The sequence below is a fragment of the Gossypium arboreum genome, chromosome 6, assembly GCF_025698485.1.
Source record: "Gossypium arboreum isolate Shixiya-1 chromosome 6, ASM2569848v2, whole genome shotgun sequence".
NCBI classification, from domain to species: domain Eukaryota; kingdom Viridiplantae; phylum Streptophyta; class Magnoliopsida; order Malvales; family Malvaceae; genus Gossypium; species Gossypium arboreum.
This window is the reverse complement of record NC_069075.1, coordinates 11784448-11800211: the sequence shown is the minus strand read 5'-3', so window position 1 is coordinate 11800211 and position 15764 is coordinate 11784448. Positions and strand designations below refer to the sequence as shown.

The following is a 15764-nucleotide window of genomic DNA, read 5'->3' as shown; positions in this document are numbered from 1 at the left end:
TACCCAATTGAGTGAAAAAATTAGTCTTAACTGCTTTTTTGAAGAAATTTGAGGACCTTTTCGATATATTTTGAAAGTTTAAGTGTTCAATTGAGTGCCAAAAAAAAGACTTAATTGCTTTTTTGAAAAATTTTAAAACTTTTTATACCCTAAACCTATATTATATGAAAATATAAATTATTCAGATTAAATTAGCTTGGGTGAGTAAAACATATAATATATTTAATAAATGTCATATAATTTAATTACGTTCACACTATAATAACTTTTGGTGAAGATGAAATTCGAAGTTAATTACACTTTATGGTATTATAAAAGTCTTTAAATGGATAAATTAATCTAAAGAGTATATTAATCTTTTTATTAAATGTTACTGTGATTAACACTATAATAAAATAATGATACGTAATATGTCATATGTACATCATATTGATATACAAATAACAATTTTTAATAATAAAAATAAAATAAATTTAAAAAAAAAAAACGACCTAACTACTAACTACTAATACAACGGAAGTCTAACTAGTAATATAAGAAGTTCCATTATATTAGATAGGGTTAGAAAGCATGAGGACATTTGTTACGGGGTCATGGGGGGTGTTAAAAAATGGAAGTCCATCACCATGCAATGAAAGAAGACGACAACATAGCAGAGTAGGAGTAGCATTTTACTAGTACAAGTATGATTGATCACATTTATGGGAAGCATAATATGATTCATGGGGAACAACGGGAAAAAGAGGGTTTGGACTGGAACTGGAGTAGAGCTAGTGGGGGGCACTTTACATAATTATTATAATTATTATTATTTGGCTGCCATTGCTTTAATGGAACAAGCCCCTTACTTTTTTGCCGACCTCCCCAACCTTTGCCCTCTTGTCCCAATGCATGCTTGCCCATTGCGCCCTCCTTCCCTTTCTTTTTTAAACAATATGATTTCAATCTCATGAACATTAAGGTTAAAACAGAGGAATCTATGTATTACACAGGGAGCTGCAAGATAAGAAAAATGGTGGGCGGCGAAGAGAATCTTTCATCAAAAGAGTTGCTTCAAAGAACAACAAAAACATGATGCTTTTATAAGATAAAAACTACCCATTTTTACATTGTAAAAGGGCGTAATATACAAAAAGGAAAAGAAAAGGGGGAATTAATTAGAAAGAAAGATGAGAAATTTCATTTTTTTATTGTTTCTCGCCTAGATTTATTGGCCCCAAACGTTCCAAATCCTTTCTCCTATGAAGCTAACCAACCTCCTTACTGAACCTTTTTCTATTCCTTCTTCACCATCATCCCCACCACCATTACCACCGTCGCCGCTGTTACTGCTCTGTTCCACTGTTTTCAACTCACTAGAATCTCCTTTCCGTAAGCTCAAATCGGGTCGTTTCGAACTGCCAGACCCACCAGTAACACCGCCTTTCTTCTTCCTTTCTTTCTTGCTCTTCGTCTTCTTGCTTTGCGCCACCTCGTCTTCGAAAGCATCGATGATCTCGTGTATCAGCTGCCGGTTGGGGGACGAATCCCACCTGACCCAGTAACTCATATAGCACCTGAAACAATCGCAGGTGAAAAGTGGGGGATGATCATGGTCACTACTGCTGCTGCTAAAACTCCTTTTAGTTTGGGGTTTTGGAGTGTTTTCACGGCGGCCTGAAAAGTTGCCAAAATCATTGTTGGAACAAGAGATGAGATAGGCCAAGACTTGTTTGTCTTCAGGGGAAAGAGCAGCAGAAAGGGTTAATATGGTAGCTGGGAGGAAAGACAGATGATCGGTCGTGATCGATGGTGATGGATGAACCGTGCCTCTACGGTAGAGTTTCTTCATACTTCAAATTTTGATGATCAGCGAAGAGATTTGAGAGATACAAGGAGAAAGGTTTTTTTATCCAACAGACAAGAGAGTTTTTTAGGCTTTGAACTTTGAAGAGATGCTGAACCTTTTAAAGTACTAGGGTTAATTTTAACTTACATCCTCAAATTATCATTTTAATTTCAATTTTGTCTCTGAAATTTAAATTATTCTAATAAAATCCTCAAGATGTTAAAGCCAACTAAAATACTGCATAGAGCATATTTAAACTAACGAAAAAACATGAGGATTTAATTGAAATACGTTAAATTTTAAAATCTAGAGGATAATTTATGTTTGGTGAATTAGCCGAAAGTCATTTTATAAATAATAGTCTAACATGGGGGTCGGTGACGTAGTTTAGAGGAACCAAACCAAAGGGGAAAAGGGTATGTTCGGGTGCGGCGCCGGTATAAAAGAGGCACAATAATAAAAAGATCTGACAATTTGCATCATATCAATCATACTGTTGTGATTCGTCGTCGTTTGGAGGGCAGTTGGGCAGTTGGCAGAGTGATGCGATGGGACCTACTACTCTTCGACATGTCCCTGTCACTGTACTACCCCTCTTTATACGTCAATGTAATATATAATAATCAAATAAGGTTGGTAGCCATGGCATTGGTGCTGCTCTAGCTAGGCTTGGCCCAACCATAGAGTCATTGTACTTTAAACAAAGCCTGTACTTCCTATTTTAGGTTATGCTTCAACTAATTCATTACGGTAAAAAGGACCTCTCTCATTGCTGAGATTTTAAAATTTATGGCTTCATATTCCAGAGTGAAGCCGAAAACTAGAGAATCTTGTTAAGACCAAACATTCTAAGGAGCCTGAGAGATTCCCAGGCCAAGGTTTGAATGTTGATTTTGACTAGGGACCAACCTCTTAATTAATAATAAGAAAATAGTACTGCAGTTAACTTAATTAGCCAAATATTCCTAGGGCCATGGGAAAGATTCAGGTTTTCCCTATATGAAGAAATGAGCAGAGTAGAAGCATAAATGATGAACCTCAAGAGATCAGCAAATGCCATATGAAGAGCAGCATAGTATCAGATGAAAAAAGTTGAAAGATGCATGCATTAAACACACAGGTCACTCCTGTTTTTAGAATTTGTACTCTCACAGATATTAGATGTGTTGATACAGGAAGTAATGGTGGGCATCAGAGGTGGTTCACACCCAACGTTGCGAGTTGAGAGTCGATCAAGTACGGATTCAAGATTTTACTCTAAAAAGGTAACATTTCTAAATCCGAATGACCTTTTTTTAAAATGTAAAAATGTTTCAATTCTTCTCGAATATTTATTTTTTATCAGATAAATTAATTTAATGTTTTTAAAAACATGAATAATTTAACTATAAAAATTTTAAAAAATCACACTATATAAAATTATATATTTCTTTCCAATATGCAAAATAGAATAATTAATACTATACTAAAAATTTCATAAAATTCATTATAATTTCAAAAATTAAATTAAAAAAAAATTAGCCTTAGTCCTATTTCTCAATACTAAGCATCTTAAATTGCACCTATCGCTTTTTTATAATATCGAACTCATCAATGATAGAATTTGTTAAAAATTTTCAAGTTATCTCTTTTTTGATGTATGCCACCAAGCAAATTGAAAGAAAATTATTCTCCATTCTATTGTGAAACCTTGTTTTCACAATTTTCATGGCTAAAAATGCTCGTTTGGTTGTTGTAGTAGACACGAGAAGAGTTAGCACAAAACGAATAATTCTATCAAGAAAATGATAAATACTTGACTTATTTGTCTTAGCTAGCACTTGATACAACTCGATAACTATAAAAGCTTTCTACAACTCTGTGCTTTGATGAGCATAAAGTTGAAAATGCTCCAATTGAATCTTCATGTGTAGCTCTTCTTACTCTATAAAATCGTCCAGATAAAAATCATTCATAAACTTGCAAATACCTTCCACCCAAAAAGCTTTGTAATTATCGTGTGGATCCAAAGCGAAGTTAAGAACAAGTAACTCCACTATTTCATCATTAAAGCGAGAAATCATTTCTGTTAGCAATGAATTGATACCAACAATGAATATATCAAACCGACAGTAATGCTCAATTGTGAGGTTATCTCTTTGGATGTGAGATCGATCTCAACCAACTTTGTATGGAGCACTTAAATTGGGGACTTCTATCTCGTGATCTTTACAAAATAACTTCACTTTCTCAAACAAAGGATCCTACACTTATTTTCTGAATTTCTGGAGAAGCATTTTAGTTGATGACACCAATTGCATCGCGTTTATTATATCCTACAATTTATACTGCAATGCTTGACAGAAATCATCATTGATTCCAAGCATCTCAATCATGAAATGCAAAATGAAAACAAATTCAACGAATGTCATCGCATCATATATTTCATCAGCTTCACTCTTTTAAGTAAGGTTGCCAAACTTGATGATATATTGTAATACAACATAGACGCAATCGAACATTCTCATCAAACTATTGAGAGAAGCTAAATGAGATCTCCATCGAGTATCGCCTGAACGTTGGAGAGTATCGACTTGATATTTCCCTTTGCTAGTTTCAAGCTCACCACTCCAATTAACTTCGTGATTGAGATGCCTCAGTGTCTCTTAATTGATCATGTCGCTTGTTTGAAAAAGCAACCAAAATGATTATACCAGTCAACTATGAAAAAAATTGACAAATAGGAATAACCTCATTGGATGCAACTACTAGAGTTAATTAGAGACGACAAGCGAGACAATGAACATCGTATGCAAATCGGCACTTTTTAGCAAAAAAAGCTTGCAAGTTGTTCCATCCGTCAGGCATATTACTTGCACCATCATATTCTTGACCACGAATATCATTAAAGCAATGACGTAAAAGAACTTCACATATTGCCTTCTCCAAAGTTAACAAAGTGATGTCCTCCACATCAACCAAATCAAAGAATCGTTCATGTATAACCTTATGGCTTAAGGGGGCGAATTATATGAAATACAATTTGGCTAAGGGGGCCGAATGTTATACAATGCAGACACCAAATCTAAAATGCATGATTATTTATATATAAAATTCAAAAATTAAAAAATTCTAAGAGAGGCGACCGGCCCCTGATCCATTTCTGTTAATGATGACTCCGGAGAGTTTGAAAGATAATGAAAAGTTTTGAGAGTATTTTAACAGAGTATTGATATGTAAAGTCTTAAAGTTAGATAAGATCCCTTGTTTACGTATCCTACAAATAGAGTTGGTGGTAAGATTATAAATAACCTTACTAAGATGGGATAGGATGTTATTACAAGTAAGGCAGCATTGTAAAAAACCAAGTATAGCAGCCAAAGACATGTTTTCATGGCTCAAGTTCAGACTTGTAAAAAACAAGACCCTTAATCTTTGCTTTTGGCAGAAATGGGGAGGTCTGAGAAAGCGAGACAATTTTGAATTTTGGGCTAAAATAAAATAAATTCGAGAAGAACTTGGTGGTAAAAATAAATTACAATTTGATTGGTGAAAAAGTTTGATAACTGAACTGATAGAATTTGTAAATATGGAAAGTTAAATTTGTTGAATTATTTAGAATTAGAACCAAATTGATAGAATGTGTAAGTATTAAAAATTAAATATATTATTATACTAGTTTAAAAAAGCTACAGTAGTGACAGAAGGTGACCAAAATAGAATCAAAATGATAATGTTAGCAACTAAATTGAAAATTTTCATAGTTAGGTGACCAAAATAGAAACACGGTAATAGTTGGGTGACTAATTGTATAGTTTACCCAAACTTCAACCCATGAGCTATCAAGGCAAACTCAATAGTTGAACATAGGTCCAAGGATACCAAAACTGATGATGTGCCATTTGCTTAACCCACAATATTTCCACAACCATATCATGAAGCAGTTTTACACTCAAAGTGTATGCACAATTATTTAAAACCATCCACATGCTATGAATTTGTTCTTGTTAGCTCTACCCCATTCTCTTTTAGCATCATTGGAATAATATCCCATAATTGGGATAATATCAACAATGCAGCACCGCCATATGAAACTGAAACCTTGATAAATGAAATGAAATATTGAACTGAACTTGCATTATGCTCAATTATGACTATTTTCTATATAAGAGCGTGTTAAAAGTTATGCCTCCGAATGAGGCTCTACGGCACAAATGCAAGTTTCATTAACCAGCTTTTCTTTCACTTCTCACAACCAGTCAAAGATACTCACCTTGGCCTGCTTTGGGAGGGAAGGCTTGAAAGATATGAAATGGCTGCAGAAGGTGTAAGATTGATTGCAACTTGAGATCAAGAAATAGTTAGAGCTATAGAAAATCAGAATGGAACATTATCTATATCAGCACCGAGTTAAGCTCAGTGAACACTTCTGAGAATTCTGAACATTTCACCAAATTAGTGAACTATGGACAAATCACAGCCATGAAGCATCTAAGAGACACTTTGTAAGTTCCACTTCAATTCATAGTGAAGCAGTAAACTGAAATGAAGTTCATAACAACATGGTTTTTAACAAGAAGTAACACTAGCACAAGCTCTTGACCGCCCCCAAAACACATAATAGGGACTGAATTGAGGCTAAAAGAGAAGTGAACTTTCATGCAACAATTAAAAAAAAAACATACATTCAAAAATGTCTAAAGCTTCGTTAAACTGAAAGCGCATACATGATAGAGTATTCAGCTTCACCATGCTATTCATTAAGATAATTCTCATAGTAAGAATTGATAGCATTAAAGAAAAAAAGAGAGAAAACTGCTTGCCAATATCCTGATCTTGTCTGGCTATCTAGCTGCTAGCATTGAATCTTTCAAATAGTGGCCTGATATTCATCAATGGTTTGTTTCATTGCATCCAACTGCGAGAGCACATATTCGAGTTTCTTGCAACAGATTTCATTCGATATTCTCGAACTATAATCGCACTTCTCAAACGGGCGATACTCACAGGCACTCTTGATTTCATCCCTCAATGTCACTTGGATATCCTGGTTTTTGTTTTTTAGTTTTCAGAAACAGAAATCTGTTAATTATTGAAAATTTTCAACCCTTAAAAAAACTATATAAGTAAAGCTCCAATGCAATCTCAATTCAACCCAAAGTTCAAAACTAAACAATTCAAACCCTAATTCAAATCTTATCAGGAAATTTCAATCTTGAGAACAACGATAGAGCATAATAAAGCAGGAACCTTGATCATCTTCATGAATTCACGACAATGATTATTGATAAATTCTTTCCTGGGACCCGTTGGATTGGCGAGTTCATCCATGACACCTCCCGCCAGCTCCAAAACCCTAACGATTCTCTGTTATCCAATCGAAACCAGAGAAAGTTAGTTCCTTTCAGAATCGCCTATTCGAGGAAACAGCTATTTAACCATGGTTAAAGAAATTGCAATTGAAAGTGGGAAATTAGCTAATTACCTTCTCCACATTTTGAAGTCGCTGCAAAGAGGTATTCTGAGTGGGAGAATCCATGGAAATTAATTAATTTTTCTCTCGCTTCTTCAGTTCCAGCCAAAATACCCAAAATCACATCCCTCAGAATATAATATGAAGATTAAATACGCACCGTTGGACTACGTTACCATAGCAGCCGTTTGAAAGTCAAAACCCAAAAGCTCACTGTGATTACGTGTCAATATGTGATTGGATAGCTGCTTTGGGCATTAGCTAATATACTGAACCAAAACGGAACAAAATCCTTTATTTTTTGTTAGACCAAAAATCAAAAGCAATTAGTAAAGTGGGGGAAAGCGAGTTGAATCTATGGCGTCCTCCAAGCTACAGGCTCTGTGGAACCACCCTGCCGGACCCAAAACCAGTGAGTTGACTCGCTCGTTCTTTTAATCTGATATCGTATTAATAGATCCTTTATTGTCATTTACGGGATTAATTCATTAGCAAAACCTCAATCCGTCTTTTTCTATTTTGGAATCATTTTTCCCGTCGAGATCCATGCTTTTGAACTTTAGATTCGTTGGGTATTTGGGTTTCTATTTAATCTGTTTGAGACGTTTATTTTGATATATTTTGAAACTTGCATGACTAAAGAAAACTAGAATCCATGATCTCCTTTGTTCTATAGTACAATTGGAATTGAGGCAGTTCCCAGAATCTAGATTTGGTGCAAATAGTTGGCCTCCTTTAATTTGAATGCCCGGGTAGATTAATTTCCTTTAACTATGAAAAGTCATGTTTTTGGCTTGTGAAATTATATGATAACAAGCGAGTATAGGGTTTGTTGCATACGTGTGAGGTTGTAACAATGATTTGCTACTTTAGTTTTGTAGATTGATTGAGAGAGTGAGATGTTACGAGCTTCTAATAATCCCACGTCTGAATGGATATTTTGTAGATGATATATTGACGTGTACAATCTATAGAAATGGTTTATTGCTTTGTACTAACAATAAATGATCTCACCATTTCGGTTATTGATTCTTAAAGCATTCATTCATAAGCTTATTGCTTGTTTCCCATTTCAGTTCACTTTTGGGCACCAACTTTTAAATGGGGCATTAGCATAGCGAATGTGGCTGACTTTGCTAAACCACCGGAAAAACTTTCCTACCCTCAGCAAATAGGTACATGGTGTTTATCGATTTCTAACAGACCTATCTATGTGTGTTGCATGTCTTGCCACCTCTTATTTTACTCTCATAGTTGTTTCTTTATATGTATATTGAAGAGTTGTTGAATTATTTGCATTTACTTCTTAACTTTTTTACGCCCACATCGTGATAGTGTCCTCTTGTAGTTTCTGAATGTTGTTTTTTGATACGCAGCGGTTACTGCAACTGGAATTATCTGGTCACGCTACAGCACTGTAATCACTCCGGTAAGTTTGATGATTTATTGGATTGCCTAACCTAAAAAATTTGAGGAACTCGACGTTATCAAAGAGAAAATATATGAAAAAACACGCAAATAGTATAGATAACGGTTATAATCAGGAACATAAGGTTCAGGTTGTTTTTTATTCTCAGTCATTGTTTGATTTCTAAAATGCAGAAAAACTGGAATCTCTTCAGTGTAAACATTGCTATGGCTGGAACAGGCATATACCAACTAACACGAAAAATAAAGTAAGTAAAGTCAACCAATGATTATCTGTTTCCCTTAACTTATTCGAACTTTTGCATTATATATTGGATGTATTAGTAGAGAAAGGAGGGAAAAACTTCTTATTCCAATAATTTTATTGAAGGCAGAGCCGGCCATTGCATCTGAATGATCTTTCCTTCTTGCTCTGTTTTTGTCACCGTTTATTTGCTGTTGCTGCCCTCTGATGCACAGTTTTATAAAACTTTTTTGTTGATATTTCAGACATGATTACTTTTCGGAGGCAAAGCCGGCCATTGCATCTGAATGATGATGAAATCTTCCGAAATCCTCTGTTTTTAATGGAACAAATTATCAGTTATCTTGCCTTGTTTTTCTGTTAATTAAAAGTTACACTTTGGCTCTATGGCTTGGCTTTGAATTACTCAAGCATGTTGTGTTGTGGAAAAATTGGAACTTGATGATGATGATTGTAGAGCCATCAACTGATACTGAACTGAGCAACAGAATCCCTAAAATTTTCAATAATGCTTTTGTTTCCTCACTTCTCTTTTACAATCTTTAGGTACAAATTTTCGTATGCATTCATATGGAAAGTTTGATTTCCATTGGGAGCAAGCCTTGGAAATCTTTACTTAGTATATATTTATAGGTATTTATGCCTTAAACAAAATTAATTGTTTCCCATAAAATAAATTTTTATTTTGATAACTTAATTTTATATATTATGAGTTAGAATAAAGAAGTTAAAAGCTACATTAAGAAAAGGGTAAATTACATTATTAGTTACTAAACTAAGGGTAAATTTTTGTTTTAGTCACTTAATTAAAAACATTACAATTTGATTATTGAATTATTCAAAATTTTTATTTAAATTATTAAATTATTCAAAAGTTTTTATTTAAGTTATTGGGTTGTTAAGTATATTTTTAAAAGTTTTGCCAATGAGTTTTAAGTCATAATTCAAAAATTGATTCGTGGATCAATAACCATTGAACTGTAAAAGGGAAAAAAGCTTTCTATTGGGTAGGTAGTGTGAACAAAGAAAATTATATAATATCGATTTCAACAATCCAATCATTTAAATGAAAATTTTGAATAATTTAATTATCAAATTATAATAATTTTTAATTAAATGACAACTAAAATTTACCTATAGTTTAGTGATTAATAATGCAATTTACCTGAAAAGAAACCTACATTTTTTTAGTTAGCAATTGCAAAACTAACTTATATATTATTTTTATTTATTAATTATCTGTATTATATAATTAATTAACCCAAAATATATACCAAACCCAGTCATTCATATAACCCAATTTAATCTACCCAACCCAACCCTAAAAATCTAAACCCAAAATCATTCTTGTTCATCCAACTCTCAGTCTCTCTCTCTCTCACTGCAGCTGCTGGCTCTTCCCATCGCAGCCATCTCTTTGTTGGTCGACGGTTGCTTCCTGGTCAGAGAGAAGGGTAAAATCCCTCCTTGGCTCTCTCGACTTTCTGTGTTTATGTAAAACCAGATGTTGCTCAAATTAACACCAAAATTCCTTTTTATCAGTATATTTAGCTTCAAATATTATTTTGGCAGTAGGCTTTTTGTATTTGAATTTATGCAATTGAAAACCAATGATCCCATTAAAGCAGCCCATGTTGTGTTAATAAGAAGGCTTCAAGAATGGTCCAATAAAACAACCCAGCTTGTATCTAATAAAACTCATCGTTTTACGTCTTTAGTTTAACCCTTTTCTTTCTTCCTTTTTTTACCAACGCCAGACTCACTAGTCGAATAATCGCACAGTCCTGAGTCACCCACTCCTTTCTTTCTTGCTTACTGTCTCTCTTCATTACCATAAAATTATATTTCTCTCCATAGATCCCCTATCCCAAGCTCTCAGCTGCAGCAGGTCAGTATTTCTATAAAGTTTTTTTTTTTGTATTTATTTAGCTAAGGGATTTGAAAATTGCGGGAAGTTGCTGCCGATCACGATTCTCTATTCACCTTCTTGTTATGCTTCCAAACTTTTGAGTGCCTTGGAATGTTATGATGCTGAAACCATATTTGGTTCTTACTCTGCTGCTTTTTATACATAATGTAGTCAAACGCCTTTTTTTTTTCTTTCTTTCTATAGATATGGTCTGTTTATGTTTGTTTGGGGCGAGTGTTATGTTAATAAAACAATGTTAGTGAATGTTGGATTAATTTTAATGCTTAACGAATTATTGAATGTTGGGATGGAACGGTAGCTACTAATCGTTTAGAGATAGCTTAAAAATTGCGAATCTTTGGATATTGCTGAACCATCACTAAGCTTCTCAAATAGTGTTTAATTTGATTCGAGTTTAGCTGATATAGTTTTGCTTTATAATTTGAATATCCTTGGTGGCAGCATTATACATTGATTGATATTTATGCTTCTGCTCTGTTCTTCTTAAGTCTTTAGCTTAAAGAGGAATGAAGCTCATTGTTTTAGCTTTATTGTTTCTCGTAATGTTAAAAAAGAGTATTCACAATGAGATTCTGTCTCTCTCTCTGGGCAATGCTTTGTCATGATGGTTCTTGATCATCTTCGTCCGCATGTAAATGCTTAACACTGGAACTTGTATTTTGCAGGAAGTAATTTGAAGGTTTTTTGAACTCTACAATCTTCGAGGCTAGAGATCAATTGAGTGTATTTCCATTTTTATGCATTTATTGCATAGAATGCTAATATCTAGCTTTTGGGGTCTTGTTGCATCCACTATTCAGTGTTGAGAGAATACAAAAACTTTTTTTTCTCCTTTTTCCCCAATTCGTCACATTTATCTTTGATTTTGATGGAATCACAAAGCTTGTTCTCTGGGTTTTGCTCAAACTCAATAACGCCATTATATAGAAATCCTCAAAATCCATTATCTTCCTCACCACCTTCTCTTTCTTATCCTTGTTTCAATCAATCCAAATATCAAGTTTCTTTTGAAAACCAATATTTCCTATCTTCTCAAAGGTTGAGGTCTGTAAGAAGATTACTGTGTAAAAACAGTGTAGAAAAAGTAAGTAATCTTGTCTCTGAGAAGGAAGGTTCAAAATCATGGGTTAAGCGGAAAAGGCTAGCTGTTTTTGTCTCTGGTGGAGGCTCGAATTTCAGGTCAATTAACCAAGCATGCATTGAAGGCTCTGTCAATGGAGATGTTGTAGTTTTGGTCACTAATAAACATGGTAATTTGTTCTCTTAAATAAAATGCTAGTGAAATTTATAATTTTGTAAGTCTGTTTGTAATTTGCCAGAATATAATTGCTTTAACAAAAACTTTGAATTAGAATATAATTTAAGTAATGTTATTCAAATTTACAAGTTTAGTTGCTGCCCTTAAGTCGAGATGATAAAATCTTTATTGCAACTTCAGGAATCATGTATATTCTTTTTTTGGTGATTGCAGCTTGTGGAGGCTCACAATATGCTAGAGATAAAGGCATCCCAGTTATTTTGTTTCCAAAAACAAAAGATGAACCTGGCGGTCTATCTCCTGATGACCTTGTAAAGGTTCTTAGGTTGTTTCTTCTTTCAAATCTGGTTATCTTGGTTAGTTTCTTTTGGCATTCATAAATAGTAGTGGTATACGATTATTATTATTTTTCTTATGCTTAGTCTCTTATCATATTAACTCTTTACCTATATAATACAATCCAAAGGAAGCTTTTGATGCTCTTAAAACTTTTGAGAGTTTCGTATCATCTTTTTATTGCTTATGGAAATGATTAATCACTTATTCTTGAATTACGTTTTATCGAACTCAGGGAATTTGAGGTTGATTTTATTCTTTTGGCTGGATATCTGAAACTTATACCGGCAGAGTTGATTCGAGCTTATTCTAGATCAATTTTCAACATCCATCCATCTCTTCTTCCATCTTTTGGAGGTAAAGGCTATTATGGTATGAAAGTGCATAAGGCAGTTATTGCTTCTGGAGCAAGGTATATTTTTGCCTTTAGTTTCACATATCATGTTTCTGTTTTAGTCTTCTTTGTGTTTTTATTTTTATTCTTGGCATTTTGAATTTTTTCAGTTAGTGAAGTCTTCTTTGTTCATGATTGTTTAGATACTCAGGTGCAACAATACACTTTGTTGATGAGCATTACGATACGGGTCGAATACTTGCACAGAAAATTGTCCCTGTGCTTGCCAATGACACCGCCGAGGAGTTAGCTGCTAGGGTTTTGCGAGAGGTGAGGTTCTTTTATGTTGTTTTTTCCTTAAAGTAAATGTTTTCGTACATTTAACATCACACCCAAACGAATCACACAATAGTAAATTGATAATAAGATGGTGACAAAATCAGGGTATACTTATTGCCAAGTTCCTTTCATATTCTGCATTGCAAATCAAAAAGTTCATTAAGGATTTAGCAACTTTACAACGATTATCATACTTTTACAGGAACATAAGTTATACGTAGAGGTGACAGCTGCTTTATGCGAAGACCGGATAGTTTGGAGAGAAGACGGTGTTCCTCTCATTCAGAGCAAGGAAAACCCTGAAGAATATTACTAACAAAACTTAATTGCAGCACTTGCGTTTTGTTATTTAGACAGTTGGAAGTTATTGTATCCTTAAACTCGGATGTTATGATTTTGCAAGTACAACAATAAGTTGGGAGATTACATATTTTTCCCAGTATGCAAACATTTGCTTAGGCTTTTGCCTTTTTATTGTTGTAAATGGAAACTGTTTTGCTTATCAAGTTCTCATCATCTATTCAGAGAAAATGGTTATGCTTAGCTCGCTCTTATACTAATTTTTTGAGAGAGAATGTAGCAAAAATGCCAAAAGTAAATATTTTATAAATTTAACCCGTGAATTTAACTAGTTTCCATTGACATGTGTTTTCTTTTTTTTTTCTTTTTTTTTTTACCTTAGATAAATTTACTTGCCTAAATATTTGAGGGATGATTTGGAGAAAATGAAGAACAGATTGTATGAGAATATAATTAACAAATTGTATGAGAATATAATTAACAAAGCTTTATTTTCTGATAAAATTGAACATGCTTTTATGTATCCCAACCACTTGATCGTAAACAGCGGTATATTGTGGTTTTAGTCCCTCTATTATATTAAAATTTGGGAACTAATTTTTCTCTGACATAATTTGGTCTTTCTACTTATATTATTAGTAGGTCCAAACTGATTACACCTTAAGTTAGTTGTTTTCATTAAAGTGATTTTTTTTTTTAATTTTATTCGATGAGATAGTTGGGGTAAGTGGAAATCTAGCCACTTATATTCAATCGATAATAAATTTAAATGTTAGATGAATGCTAATGGCTTTTTTAAAAACATCTATATTACCATTTTAATGGAAACAACTAAGTTAAAGGTATTACCAATTTTGATCTATAAATTATGTCAAATTATAGTAGAAGGATTAAATACAAAATATTAACATAGAAGAGGGACAAAAAAACAAAATTAGAGGTGTTTTGTGTCAGCGTCACACTGGTCACCATTTTGAACTCCAAAAAGATGTGCGGCTGAGATCTCTCCTCCTCCTCAGTTGCCCTAGATATTTCCTCTATATAAACAGATACAGCGGCTAGGGTTTTATATTAGTATCGGCTCTTCAGTCTTTGAGCTTTACCCTCATTTTTCGAAATGTAAGAAAATGATGATAAGGTATGGAAGCTATATGTACCAAGGGAAGGGTGTGAGTGAAATCAGTACCCTTGATCTTGACTTGCCAATGTGGCTGTAGCTATATCAAATCTAAATGGCTGAGAAGTTAACTGGCCGGTTGTCGTGATTATTCTCCGTTGACTAATCTGCTTACCGAACTTCTCACAGTTTCCTTTTTCTTTTTCATTTGCTCATCTATAGTTATTTCTTTATCAATTAAGAACAAGCACTAATTGATTTGGTTTCTTATGCATTCATCGCAAACTAAGAAGATGGAAAATATCATGGAAAATTTCATGGTATATCGCTTCTAAATTAATATATGATCTTGACTCTAGCCCAGGCTACCTGTACTGTTTCGAGTTTCAGCACTATTCTCACCATTCCTGCTCAATGATGCCTTGTAGGCATCATTGAAAAGTAAGGGAGTCAACGGCCAGTTTAACCGATTCAATAGAGAGATGTAGTAGGACTTAAATCTAATTAAATTTTAATGATTATTTAATTTTAAAAATTACAAAATAATTATTTAATTTTTTTAAAGATTTTCATTAAATTTTATTTAAAAAAAATAAACTAATTAAAATAATAAAAATAAAATGTAACTTTCTCCTAAATTTAAGATTATGATTACTTAAAAGAGCTAGAATGAGATTATATTTTATATTAAGGAATTTTGACATTATTTGAGAATAGAAAATTATGGGACAGTTTAGGGCGTCAGAAGCTGCAATCGATAATCTCAAAAGGCAACTAATCACGTTGAGAGGCCACTTTTGTAGTGTAGCCATTGCAGGCCACTCCCATATTTCTTTCTTCCAACTGCTCAAATGAAGGCCAATTGGCAATCCATAAGTTTCCAACTTCATACTTCCACATCTCCAGTTTTCTTTTCTTTTTATCGAAATCACATCTTGGAAATAGTTCATAGATCAAATTCGAAACTTGATATCAATTAAAACAAAATTTTTATCACTACATTACGGGTATACTTAAGGGAAAATTGTTAGTTTACAGTTTGTGATTTCTTAAAAGAATCACCAACTTATTATCATTTTTTTTTTAATTTCTGCTGCAAACCCACGTTACTTTCTATTACATCCAAACTGCCAGAGCTACAAATTTCTTCTTCCTTGGCATTGGCAAAGAAGCTAGATGGGTTTTTTGACTTCCATTG

General features: G+C 33.5%; 4 protein-coding genes and 1 non-coding gene across 6 annotated transcripts; 3 read left to right on the top strand and 2 right to left on the bottom strand.

Moving 5' to 3' along the window:
- Positions 1–1034: 1034 nt before the first annotated feature.
- On the bottom strand, positions 1035–1949 carry LOC108485409 (uncharacterized). Its single transcript, XM_017789242.2, has one exon. The coding sequence runs from the start codon at positions 1829–1831 to the stop codon at positions 1208–1210; it is 624 nt and encodes a 207-aa protein (XP_017644731.1). The 5' UTR covers positions 1832–1949; the 3' UTR covers positions 1035–1207.
- A 4544-nt stretch (positions 1950–6493) lies between these two features.
- LOC108484084 (mediator of RNA polymerase II transcription subunit 11) lies at positions 6494–7446 on the bottom strand. The gene is made up of 3 exons (XM_017787722.2): positions 7293–7446; positions 7058–7174; positions 6494–6854 (listed from the first exon to the last, which is right to left on the bottom strand). Exons 1-3 carry the CDS (start codon positions 7344–7346, stop codon positions 6678–6680), a joined length of 348 nt encoding a protein of 115 aa, XP_017643211.1. The 5' UTR covers positions 7347–7446; the 3' UTR covers positions 6494–6677.
- Positions 7447–7541: 95 nt separating this feature from the next.
- Positions 7542–9461, top strand: LOC108484085 (mitochondrial pyruvate carrier 4). Its single transcript, XM_017787723.2, has 5 exons — positions 7542–7692; positions 8357–8455; positions 8657–8709; positions 8883–8956; positions 9198–9461. Exons 1-5 carry the CDS (start codon positions 7638–7640, stop codon positions 9241–9243), a joined length of 327 nt encoding a protein of 108 aa, XP_017643212.1. The 5' UTR covers positions 7542–7637; the 3' UTR covers positions 9244–9461.
- A 792-nt stretch (positions 9462–10253) lies between these two features.
- LOC108484546 (phosphoribosylglycinamide formyltransferase, chloroplastic) lies at positions 10254–13680 on the top strand. 2 transcript variants are annotated; one of them, XM_017788367.2, is made up of 6 exons: positions 10254–10840; positions 11548–12132; positions 12354–12465; positions 12712–12888; positions 13014–13140; positions 13352–13680. In XM_017788367.2, exons 2-6 carry the CDS (start codon positions 11751–11753, stop codon positions 13463–13465), a joined length of 912 nt encoding a protein of 303 aa, XP_017643856.1. In that variant the 5' UTR covers positions 10254–10840; positions 11548–11750; the 3' UTR covers positions 13466–13680. The 2 variants fall into 2 exon arrangements, with proteins under 2 accessions (XP_017643856.1, XP_052885692.1); XM_053029732.1 differs by having other exon boundaries at positions 10282–10406.
- A 977-nt stretch (positions 13681–14657) lies between these two features.
- Positions 14658–14757, top strand: LOC128294594 (small nucleolar RNA snoR109). The gene has a single exon (XR_008284902.1). It is a non-coding gene; the product is annotated as a small nucleolar RNA snoR109 (small nucleolar RNA).
- Positions 14758–15764: the final 1007 nt, after the last annotated feature.

Bases quoted from the DNA above. Each gene is read 5' to 3' on its own strand.
- LOC108485409 (XM_017789242.2), bottom strand. From the start codon at position 1,831: ATGAAGAAACTCTACCGTAGAGGCACGGTTCATCCATCACCATCGATC.
- LOC108484084 (XM_017787722.2), bottom strand. From the start codon at position 7,346: ATGGATTCTCCCACTCAGAATACCTCTTTGCAGCGACTTCAAAATGTG. The intron at 7,175-7,292 runs GTAATTAGCTAA...ATTGGATAACAG, and splicing joins GACTTCAAAATGTGGAGAAG to AGAATCGTTAGGGTTTTGGA. The intron at 6,855-7,057 runs GTTCCTGCTTTA...AACAAAAACCAG, and splicing joins AATTCATGAAGATGATCAAG to GATATCCAAGTGACATTGAG.
- LOC108484085 (XM_017787723.2), top strand. From the start codon at position 7,638: ATGGCGTCCTCCAAGCTACAGGCTCTGTGGAACCACCCTGCCGGACCC. The intron at 8,456-8,656 runs GTACATGGTGTT...TTTGATACGCAG, and splicing joins TTCCTACCCTCAGCAAATAG to CGGTTACTGCAACTGGAATT. The intron at 8,710-8,882 runs GTAAGTTTGATG...TCTAAAATGCAG, and splicing joins ACAGCACTGTAATCACTCCG to AAAAACTGGAATCTCTTCAG.
- LOC108484546 (XM_017788367.2), top strand. From the start codon at position 11,751: ATGGAATCACAAAGCTTGTTCTCTGGGTTTTGCTCAAACTCAATAACG. The intron at 12,466-12,711 runs GTTGTTTCTTCT...TATCGAACTCAG, and splicing joins GACCTTGTAAAGGTTCTTAG to GGAATTTGAGGTTGATTTTA. The intron at 12,889-13,013 runs GTATATTTTTGC...ATGATTGTTTAG, and splicing joins GTTATTGCTTCTGGAGCAAG to ATACTCAGGTGCAACAATAC.